At 31.7% G+C, this 12385-nt stretch overlaps 1 protein-coding gene across 1 annotated transcript; it reads left to right on the forward strand.

Annotated features, from left to right (window-relative positions):
• Nucleotides 1-674: 674 nt before the first annotated feature.
• LOC139522464 (uncharacterized) lies at nucleotides 675-6745 on the forward strand. The gene is made up of 6 exons (XM_071315966.1): nucleotides 675-800; nucleotides 2170-2188; nucleotides 2997-3031; nucleotides 4085-4276; nucleotides 5643-5725; nucleotides 6512-6745. Exons 1-6 carry the CDS (start codon nucleotides 770-772, stop codon nucleotides 6686-6688), a joined length of 537 nt encoding a protein of 178 aa, XP_071172067.1. The 5' UTR covers nucleotides 675-769; the 3' UTR covers nucleotides 6689-6745.
• Nucleotides 6746-12385: the final 5640 nt, after the last annotated feature.

Consider the following 12385-nt stretch of genomic DNA (forward strand, 5'->3'; position numbering starts at 1 on the left):
TATTAGTGACACACATTCAAGGCCAAAGAGCAAACAAACAAGTCTAAACAAAGACATGACAAGACACCACTGCGAAATATTTAACCACTTTTGAAAAAAAACGGTATATATGAAGTTTATACAAATGTAATAAGTGAAAATTAGAAGATATTCCAAATAATCAAAGCTGGTATATAGACCAGATTCATATTAATAAAAAATAACAAAAAAGCATTATAAACAGTATCAACACGTCGAATTAACAAGAAAATACGATTTGAGAGTATGCGCAGTTACTGACAGCTAGTTAAAAGCCAAAAACAATTAAATATAAAAAAAATCATGCATCAGAGACTAAAATGAACTAAAACACATCCCAGGGATTTAGTATTTTAACGTCATAAATATTTAGAGAAGACATGACTTGTGCAATGCCAAAATTAAATGTATCGACAGGTAGTAGGATAGTGAGGAGCGACTTCTATAGAGATAAAAAAAAAAAAAAAAAAAGGAATAACGTGTCTGTGTCTCTATACATCTCGCCTCAAAAGAAGATATTAGTTTTTGATTTAAACCTTAATGAATCTAGCCAAAGGCAATCTGGGTATTTGATTTGAAAACGTTTCAGTGTTGTTACAGTCACGTAAATGAATACAACTACTACCCACTTAGAATATCTGTTGACATTTCAGCGTCCCAGAAAGGTGCAGATTCGTCTCAAGTCGGTCCTGTTGTCGGGGGTATTGCATCGGCTGCGATTGCTATTTTAACTGTAATATTTATAGTTTATATGAAACGGAGATGGTCCCTAGACAGAAAAGGTAAGCATTATAGTTATCATATATATCCGCACATACAGTGTCAATGCCTCACTGATAAAAGATTTTCACTGAAATACATGTATAAAACATTTTTTCTCAAAAGAATTATGTGAAAAAAACAAGTTTTGAAAATTTGTACTTCATTGCACTCTAATTACCGGTATATGATTCAAATGACTTTTACAGTAGTTTTATAGTGGTTTCTACAGTATATAATACAAGGTTTCCACTGGCTAGAATAATTAAGATGCAATACTCAATACATAAACTTATCCACATTTCAAAACGTATTACTGCGCTATAAGCTAGAATGAAACTAGGTTCGAATAGCTTTCCTTTATAGAGTTGAAAGATACTAAATGCTTTAAAGTAAGCCAAAAGAACTTCACATTTCAATATCAACTCTAGATGTTTTGGGCAAATATTTAGCAATTAACTTTTTTCTCAATTTCTCATTTTTCTTCTTAGCAAACATAACGGTTTATTTTTCAGAAAACTACTTGTGTTTGAGATGTTGTAACTGTTTATCTATTGAGATATATATTAAAGCCCTAATTAGTGTTAAATAAACTACAAATAAATCAGCTTATTCTGTTACAAATTGTTAAATATATTATAGGTTTCATATTTCAAAACTGCTGTTTCACATACCCCGCCACTTTTATGTATAATATTTATAGATATTTTGTTTGTTTTCCTTCTGGTTTTCGCACTTTGGTGTTGACATGAATGTCAATTGTATGGTAATTTGTATAAATTTCTTGTTACAAAACTTTGATTTTCGAATAACAAAGGAATTTCTTATCCAAGGCAAAATATTACTTAAGGCATATTTGGCACAACTTTTTGACATTTTGAGTCCTTAATGCTCTTAAACGCTGTACTTGTTAAGCTTTGAAAATAAAACCTGATCTGAGCGTCACTGATGAGTCTTCTGTAGACGAAATGCACGTCTTGTGTATTAGATAATAATCCTGGTACCTTTGATAACTATTCCCATATATGATCTCTATGTTTCATCTACTGGTGACACAGCTTGGGTAATCTACCAGTAAAAATACACATGGATAGCGCCCAAAATTTAATACTGAAAATGACCAAACGTGACGATAGTGACACCGGTAGTACATAATTTCAGTACAAATTTCAATACTAAGAAGTTTGAGCAGATAAAGGTTGAAAATATGCCGCACAGCCCTATGTTTTGACCTTGCATATGAACTTTTCATTCTTTTATGGTAATGTATTCAAAATGTATTCAATTCTGGTAGTATACATGTATTCTTTAAACGAATATTGATGCAAAAAATGCAGAAAATACAAATGCACAAATCAGTTGATCATTTTATATTACTTTCAAATTACACAGATCAAGAAAGTAACGGAAGGTAAGCTTATTATCTATTTATTTTTGTTCATCAAATGTTACAAAATGATGAGCTATCATTGATAATCAGTCATATTCAGGTACACCGAACGTTATTTGTATATTGAGGCGTAACAAACACGCCCTATTCTCGTTTGTGTCTTCTGTAGACACAAAAGGATCTGTTCCCCGATTATCGTTCGAAATAACTGTGTGTTCTAACATACGAAATGGCAGTACAATTGGATTTTACCTTCGTGCATAGCAGGTTATGTTACTAACTGTATCTTCAGCACCGATAACGGATAACAGGGGTGTAAAAAGATCTGAAAAATTACACTTTAACAATTCATGCGTCCAACAAAATTTGTTCTTTACATTCATCAGATAAACTTAAAACCACAAATGTGAAAGACAACACGTAGAGAGCTTTAATATGTGACCGAACGGTAAACATGCCCTGGAGAGTTCGAACTTAAGTTTTTGAATAATTGTCTTTTATAAATGCAGTATTTTAGAGTTTATTACCGAATCACCGACTATTTAAACTAAACTTTCAAAAGTATTGTATCTTTAAGAATACTGGTCAATAAAAGAAACGATGCAGGGTAATGCATTTTTCCATATTTAATTAAATTGGATTACTGTACCAATTAAACAGTTTTTTTCTATTTATCATTTTTATGATTTATATTAATTTTAAACTTGGGTGTCGCTTCTTTTGTTGACTAGTATATGAGGAACTTAACTCTCGCATCACATATGTTAACAATTTAAAGAGAACTATTAAATTATTGTTTTCAAGTACATCTCTTTATTGTTTATTACAGAAAAAGGTTGACACATAGGAATAAAACTGACGAAGGTAAATTAAACTAAAAGCGATTGTAGAAGATTACTTACAATTACTACTAGGGGGCCTCGGGGCCGAGTGGTCTTAAGTATTCACTACTGTTATCACTAGCCAGTCAACACTGAGGATGTGAGTTCGAACCCCGCTTGTGTGGATGCACTTGACTCCAATCTTAATTGACCGGGATTGTCAGTTCACCTATATATATATCTAAGGTCGGTGGTTATCTCCTGGCACTCCGGCTTCCTTCATCAATAAAAACTGGCCGCCACGAAATAGTCTAAATACGGTGCTTAAAGTGGCGTTAAAACACCAAAAAATCAAAAAACAAATCAAATACAAATACAGCTTATAATGTAATCTTCAAAACATTTTTAATATGATACACATAATTCTGATGATGAGTTTCTACAGAATCTCAAGTAACATGGTAGATTTCTTTCAAATAGTCGTGTATTTTTATGTATAAAGGATTGTACATCCCCTTGGTACTAGTAAGTGTTGCACAAAATCGCTGAAATCTTGCTGCAGGCCTAAATTACAGCTTAACGTTACATTTTTTTTGACTTATGTTATATCAGAATGAGTATAAATTATATGAGAAATTGTAACAGCATACACAAGTTGCATTTAACAAGTTCTAGTTCTGTATGCGTACATTTTTGTATGCCAGCATATTTTTTTTCGCTCCCTTGTTTCCCTTCAACCATTGGTTTGCGTCGCGGTGAAATATGAAAATGATTTTAATCCGTCCTTCCTTTCATCCATCCGAAACACATCAATACTCAAACATCATTTGACAAAACTTGCATACTTGGTAGACTGACTTTTTTCATACTCTCTTATGACTATTTTTCACAAGAGTTATCGGACTTTTACCATTGTTTCGTTCGTGCGTTTGTTTAAAAGGTACAAATGACGTTGCGGTTTTATCACAGACAAAGGTCTTAGAGTTTCTACATATAATATGCACATGCAAACCTCTTTTCACATATACTCGGTGGTAAAGTGAAAGATTATCATATAGAACAAGAACTTTTAAACTTTGTAAGTAATTCATTTTAGACGAGGATGGCTTAAAGGACAATGCTCTTTATGAATCTGCCGGACAAGACTATGTACCTAAGCAAGGACCAAGCGGGGTTGAATATGCAGTTGTAACAAAAAATAAAGAGAAGTTTCAATTGAATGGAAATAAGAACATTCAGGAGACCGTGCTACACACAGATGTGAAAAAGTCAGGAAATGATGTAAAAGGTATGGTACAGTTATTGTTGATAAATGCGAAAATTTCTGCAAACAATTTTAATTCTTAATTTTGTTCATGCAGATGTTTTTATTCTAAAGCAGTTGGGTGTGTTTTAATTTATACTTTAATCTTGGGGGGCACAATGTTTTTCTCAATCTGTTATGTGTAAGATATGTTCGTCGTTTTTAGATGCGTGCCAATCTGATGCCATTTCCATCTGATTTTTGTTAAAAAAAAATTGTTCTCTGTTTCTTTTTTTCGTGCATACCTTTTTATTATTTGAGTTTTACAAATCCGACAACTAGATATTTAATGGATGTGATGGTTTATATTGTTGAAGACTTTAGCCTGGGTGTCGACTTAAACACGTCTTTCGGCGACTTGTGCTGAGACTTGCATAGTCTGTTTTAAATGTTTACCCAACATTTTATTGTATCAATATCTGCACTAGGTTTTATATTTTAATGGACATTGACAAGACCCTCTCGTTTACGCTAAAAAGAGTAAAAATGCTTATATTGTTACAGTATTTTTTATATATGTCTAACCTGAATAAACCTATAAATCAACAGGTCTTTGTGACTTGAAGTTTTCCCCGACAAAATGCATAATTATATAGACAATTGAAAATGTTCTCTATCTGAAGAAAGACAAATAAGCGTCAACAAACACAGGGTGTCCTTTTGGCTGACAATTTGTACATAAAACAGAGACAAGGAGAACCTGAGAACAGTTAATATCTCGAAATGGGCAAAACATTAAACGAGGGTTTCCGCTTAGCCAGTCACTAAAATAAAGAAAATAATATTAGTAGTTGAACAAGCTCCCATATACTTCTTTCTCTTTGTGTTTTCTAAATCAGTGGACAAACACATCAATCTTTTAGAAACAAAACAATATTAACAAAATTTCCAAATACATTCATATACTAGTATCAGAGGCGGATCCAGTTTTTATTATATCCCTTCTTTTGGATCCGACTCTGTATTTATACTAAACCCCTAACGAGAGCTATTTAATATGATGAAGACATAGTCTTTCAATTAGTTAAATTGAGGTTTGAAGCTAGCATATCAGTGGCTGCTAGTAGTCCATTGCTTATTTATGCATCATTTTCATTTTGTTTATTTTCTTCTGTTACCTATTCTGACATCGGACCCGTATTACTTTTAACTGAGGTTTACTGTTCGTTTTGCTGTGTGTTGGCTTATTCTACATTGAGTATATATAAAGTAATGAATTCCGAACATGTGACAATGAAAATAACAATGACAGTAAATCTTTATAGCGTTTTAGATAGACAGAAATATTTCCATTGTTTTACCAACTCTGGTAACTGTGTTTATAACTAAACCATAAATTGACATTTTTCAGCAAATTGCAAAGCCAAAAAAGGGAATAATAAGCAAAGGAAAAAACATTATCGAGCAGACAACGCTACTAATTGTCCAGAAAAGGTAGGTTGTCCAAATCACTTTTGATTGTTATTTTCTTATATGTAATAAGTAAACAAATAATAATAAGGTAACTTGAAGATATATTTACGAATGATTTCATTATCAGAGGTTATCCAAACAATCAGTTCAGGATTCTGCAACTTAGGGATACGACTCCCAAGCAAGTGTCGTTTGCTTGTGTGTGTTTTTTTTTTTCATATAAAGATGGAAAATTAACAGGCATCTCCTGTCAGATTGTGTGTTTTATAAATAGGAAACGATCGCTAAATTTCGGTATCAAAATCCGAATGTTAATTAGCAGTCAACATATTAAATCAACAATCTTCGACCCCATTTTTTTGTTGGTTATACGTTATTTGTTCGTAATACTGGTAAATATTAAATAACGTACACACAGGACGTAGTTCAGTATACATACATATAAAAATAAGGAGACGAGGTGTGATTAACGGTTGAATGATTCAAATATCCACCAAAGTTCAAATAAAGTTAAGGAACGCCTTCAATAATGAGAAAAGCTAACGACATAATTTAGCCTTTACCCGTATTTTGCAAAACTTTTAGGAATTTTGGTTCTCAATGCTCTTCAACTTCGTACTTTATTTGACCTTTTTAACTATTTCGGATTCGGGCGTCACTGATGAGTCGTTTGCAGACGAAACGCGCGCCTGGCGTATATACTAAATTGAGTCCTGGTATCTATGATGAGTTTATTTACACTGAGTTAATACTCAAGAATAGTACAATCATTAGAAACTCTGTTCATATGACTCTTTTTTCCAGCAGAACATAAATAAAGATGGACTGGTATATGCTGATTTAGATTTGAATCCATCTCCGAACGGGCCCAAGTTTATACATGGTATTGATGACCGCACTATATATGCAATGGTAGACACTACACAGAAGATCGACCCTTTACCTGACAGTGATGAAGAGAATGAGGATGAAAAATCAATCTAGGACACGAAATGACAAAACAAATACTTTTAGCCATATAAAGTGCAAAAAAATGTTAAAATGTAATGACAACTTTGATTAAATTATAATTTATAGTGCCTTATCCATGGTTAATATTAGTCGTGTTGGTGTAATAAATTAATTGTAGAATCAGTTTTCATTAAATATTCTTTTGGTAAAAAACTATATAAATTATCCTCCAACAGGAGATGAAATAAATGCATAGATCCGTCCGTCAAAAATGTAGTTAAGTATTTATTTATTTAGATTAACATATTATAGCTGTCTAATTCAAAACTTTAAATTTTAACACACACAATAGGATAACCAAAAATCTAATGATTAAATGAACTGAAATTACATTGATGAACGGGTGAGAAGCTTTAAACGTTTCAGTCTGGTTTTATTAGTATTCACGTTTTATCTTGGTTACAGTTTGTCCAAAGTTTGTTTTTGTTTTGTTTTGTTGGTGTTTTTTTTTTTTTGGGGGGGGGGGGGGGGGGCATCTGGTTACGATACATATTTCATATAAAGTCTTATTGTTGCATGCTCCAAATTTCTTCTTTTCTTGTTATCAATAATCTGCAGACTTTACAAATTGTTATTGTTTATTGCCATACCTCATTTCATTGTTATACAGATATTACAAGATAAATTGTTTAGGTTTTTTTTCTTCATTTTCACGACAATTGCGAAGTGTGGTGTAGATTTTGGCTTCAAAATGGAATTAAACAGATATCGCTCTTTTTAATTTTTCTAAAGAGAAAAAAAACGCTTTATACATCCTAACTATACAATAAAAACATTTCCAGATCATGAAAACATTACAACACTAGACGGGGCGTGGTCAGTGGTCAGGAATCGTGTGAGTACAATGGTGTTAATACCACCAATTGTATGTTACTCTTATTGAACGAAACTGAATATCATGAATGTATTCGTCAATTACTACTATACCCATATGGATCCAAATCTGCATGCAGGCATTATTTTTTTTATTTTTGTCATGACATTCCTTACATCATGCACTGGAGATATGCTTTGTGTCACTCATGTTATTATAAACAAAAATATAAAAATATTCTAAGGTTTAATAATGATTTTAGGACTTTTTATCTAACAGATAATTTGAGATACAAGTGACATGAATAAACTCTGATAGACGGATTGAAACGTGTTTATGAAGCGGACTTCGAAGAGAGCACCAAGTTAATTCAATAGTTGAATAAAACTCTGATAAACGGATAGAAACGTTTTTATGAAGCGGACGTCGAAGAGAGCACACAGTTAATTCAATAGTTCGTCAAGCAAAATATCATAAGAGAGCTTTAATTTGATTGGTTAGAAATTGTTTAAACTGTAAAAAAAAAATTATTTAACTTAATTGTTGAATACTCATTCAAATATGATTCTTTTTAATAAAACAATATGCGGCAGCTGTGTCAAAATAATATCAAACTATAATAGAATGAAAAATTAAATTAAAAGAAATCCTTGAACCCTCTAATATTTTCATATTCACAATCATTGAATCGTTACATTCACAGAAATAGCACACTATATCTTTTTATTTAGTGTTTCACTTTAAATAGAACTGCATATTTTTATATCAGCTGAATTACAGCATAGAAAATGATCTCAAAAATATAAAGTGTGTTTTATCTGTTACTAGAATTATTATTTTTCATACTTATAGCGTTTTTCTTCTTTTCTTTCTATGTATTACATATTAAAGAGAAAATATTGTTTGCATTAAATAAAAACACGAAGATATTCAGAACAGTTTAAAATTGTATAATAGTGGATACTTCGCAGAGAGAACCTGAATTGATTTTTTTCATAAAAATTGACCATTTGCGAGTAAGGTCTTATACGTATGTCTTGTCAAAATTGTTTAGGTGGTATTTTGGTTAGTTTCGTCTGCTATACTAAACGTTGAACAGACAATTGAATAGACAAAGGGTAGTCTGATGCAAATGCTTTGTCGATGCAAAGAAAAATCTTCATAAGCATTGTTAGTTTTATTCTTATACAATCACTTAAGCCTTGTACATGTATCAATTGTTTAAAGAATGTATTAAATTTTCTCGAGTAGAAGGGGGAGCTTTAATAATTTTTGATAGTGGTGAATAACTGTTACACATGCAGCATCAAATAACGCGTGCATATTCAGGAAATTAGATGAAAGTAGCAGTATACGCACTGGTCCGGTATTTTGATGGGTTTTGTCCAGTGTAATGATACACAATAACATACTGTTTGTTATTGATGCACTATTACACTGCGCCTACAGACTAGCCCACAAAGTATCATGTTCTATTATGAATCTGAACTGGTCATTCTTGCTCTGTTTCCAAAAGCCGCGTGATTGGTGGATACGAAACAAAAACCAGATGTTAAGATTTTAGAATAGATTCTACTTATAACTATCCAATGACCTTCCACATTCATAAGAAGCAAGTTAACTCGATATCTATTCATTCATGAGATATGCTGGAAGAAATCAATAAAAAGAGGATATTAACTGATTAGTTTTGATGTAAATGTATTTGTTTTTGGAGAAACGAAATAAGGAGTATGGGGATATATGCCGTCCAGAAATTCCATCTTACGTTGAAATATGATCTATCTGATATAATTGAAAATAATTTAACCTACAACAGCATAATTATTTACCTAGAAAAATATATAAAAGTTCTGCAGGAAACTTTAAGACAAAGTTTCACCACAATCAACAAAAGATTCAAATTTAAAGTGTTTAATTTGGGATGGAAGCTTGTATAACAAAAGATACATGGAATTGTCCATTATCGCGATCCTGATGATTTTAAATGGACACAAAGGAATGCTTTAATGCTGAAGGACACTTATCTACAGATTTTGCACGATAAAGATGCCAGACATTTGTCATCATTCATTGGGTGTCAAAGTTTAATATGTAAATCTTGAACCATGGGCTGTCAATTACCACAGAAAAAGTTGTAATTTTGAAGGAAGATGTTTCGGCCATGGGTCGTATCCAGACTGCAAGCTGAATTTTGATAATATGAATTAGCTATATTTATCCTGCAATTAGGTGTCCTACTATACAGATACATCCCTACAGATATCGCTATGCTGTATCTGTATACTATACAGATATCGCTTCTAAGCTCCGCCCACTGCCGGACTGAGTATTGTTTGAACCTGTGTGACCTCAGAATGTGTATTCCACTTGCATTCCAATGACGATGACAATTGCCAATTTAAAATAAATAAATTTGGTGTATTTACTGTCTTCTGATTGGTTAAAAGTATTAGTTTTATTTTCAATGTTATCAATTTTTATGGAGACACGCCCATTCTGATGTTGTGTATTCATACGCCAACATGTGATACATTTCATAGAAATTTATTTATAATGAATGGCAATAATTTATTTTGACTTTATTGAACCATAAAACAAATTTTTGACTCTTCACATTTTACATAATCCGCTTCGCGGATTATTCAATGTGAAGAGTCAAAAATTAGTTTTATGGTTCAATAAAGTCAAAATAAATGAAAGCCATTCATAAAAACTTGAATGTGTATGATTGTGTTACAAAATCAGCCATGTCAATTTCAGCATGCATGTTTAGTGAAAGTCAAGTCTGAAGCGTAGGACAACTCGTACACTTCTGTTTCAAACTGGACAATGTTTTGTTTTTAATTTTTACTGTTGAAATTAGTTGTTATGTTAAAATAGATAGTTATTCACCTTGAGCGATGTATTATTATTGACCATTCGAGATTCTTTTTTTGCGAATCCATCTTCAGCGTAATGTGTGATTTTGATATTACTACGCGGGCCTCAAGGGATTACAAATCGAAAATAAATGCTAAATATGTAAGTTTTTGTGTTTTTCAAAACACAAACAATTTACAGAATTAATTGCAGGATAAAGACAATAACTGTTTAGTGTCTTTTTTTTAATATCAGCTGTATTTGTACTCGGCTCGAAACAGGTGTAGTAGCTCGATAAAAGCTCGCATACACCTTGTTTCCTAGCCTCGTACAAATACAGCTGATATTTAAAGACACTAAACAGTTATTGTCTATATATTTGACATGAATTGAAATGTTTCCCTTGTTCTTCCTTTGGGTTAACAACTGTTATTTTAAGATAAGTAATAACTGGACGCTTCACTAGTTATTGCAACATCCAATTTGTATTATAAGGATTTAGAAAGATGTGATGACTTTTTAGCTAACTGATTATTTGAGATACCAAACAAAATGATAAACGGATTGAAATGTGTGTATGAAGCGGACGTCGAAGAGAGCACCTACTTAATTCAATAGTTCGGCAAGCAACATACCATAAGAGAGCTTTAATTTGATTGGTTAGAAATTATTAAGACTTCAAGAAAACATTTTTGATATAACTTTTTTTTTATATAAATCATTCAAATGAAAAGATATGATTGTTCTTTAGATTATACAATATGCAGCATCTGTGTCAAAATAATATCAAATATTACAGAATAAAAAAAGAAATAAAAAGAAATCCTTGAACCCCTTAATATTTTTATATTCACAATCGTTAATTTCACAAACATAACTCACTATATTTTTTAATAAATATTTCTGTCTAAATGGAATTGCGTACTGAATAGTTTTATTTTCATTTTATTTTTCTCCTTTTGACAAACAAAAATTGGTGTGGGTAAATGTTTATATCGGACTTATTGACAGGATTAAGTTTACAAAAATAATCAAAGTACTGAAGTACTGAACATCAGAGGACCTCAAGTTGTGTTGAATTATTGATAAATGACATGTGTTTATATTATACCTGCCGGACAGATATGTTCACCTTACAATATAGTACAAATAATATAATTTGCTATGCTATATCTGAGATACTGACTTGAACTAGGATACTTAACTTTGTGAATTATCAATGATTATGTGGTCAAATGAGAACTGTTAGATTTGCATTATGACCATATAGTTGCACACATACAAAAATAGTTAGCATATAACTTACAATAGAGAATTAACATAGCAAACAATTCTTCGAGTAGCTATATAGTCACTCACCAATGCTCACTGAACTATGATATTAAGGAGGTTCAAGACAATCATATTAAAACGGACAAATTGTAATATTGGAGCTAAAGATACCAGATGAACAGCAAACTCATAAACCGAAAATAAACTTACAATTCCATGACTAAAACTAAAAAAGACATGCAGACAAATAAAAGTACACTAAAAACAACAGGTGCTCTGGATGGGTAAGCAGATCCTGCTCTACAAATGACATTTATTAACAATGTTTGTTCATGTAGTATCCATGGCCAGGTCTTCTACTTTCTGGAACATTTAGCTTTTGGATCAATCACTAATGGGGTGGATGTTAACACAGCAATATTACTATCCCTTATTCTAGATTTTTGTTGCAGTCAACAAAAACTTTTTTAATGTTCATAAATAGCTTCACTGAGTTATCTTGGTTTTATTGCAACACAGTCAATCATTTATCCATTATATTTAAAAAAACAAATAAGAATCTGCAGCTATACATGTACATTGTAGGTTCTGTTTTCTAATTATTAAATGATTCATTGTAAATATTACAATATATGATATGTACATGTAGATAGCCTTTCGCTAATGATGGTATTTTTGTTAATTGAATTTCACAACATCTGGATAGTTTTTCAACTGTTAGT

This window comes from Mytilus edulis, chromosome 5 (assembly GCF_963676685.1).
Source record: "Mytilus edulis chromosome 5, xbMytEdul2.2, whole genome shotgun sequence".
Lineage (NCBI taxonomy): Eukaryota > Metazoa > Mollusca > Bivalvia > Mytilida > Mytilidae > Mytilus > Mytilus edulis.

What these genes read in the sequence shown, in the direction of transcription:
- LOC139522464 (XM_071315966.1), top strand. Translation starts at nt 770, where the DNA reads ATGAAACGGAGATGGTCCCTAGACAGAAAAG. An exon ending in TAGGAATAAAACTGACGAAG is followed by an intron (nt 3,032 to 4,084) that starts GTAAATTAAACT and finishes AATTCATTTTAG; the next exon opens with ACGAGGATGGCTTAAAGGAC. An exon ending in GTCAGGAAATGATGTAAAAG is followed by an intron (nt 4,277 to 5,642) that starts GTATGGTACAGT and finishes GACATTTTTCAG; the next exon opens with CAAATTGCAAAGCCAAAAAA.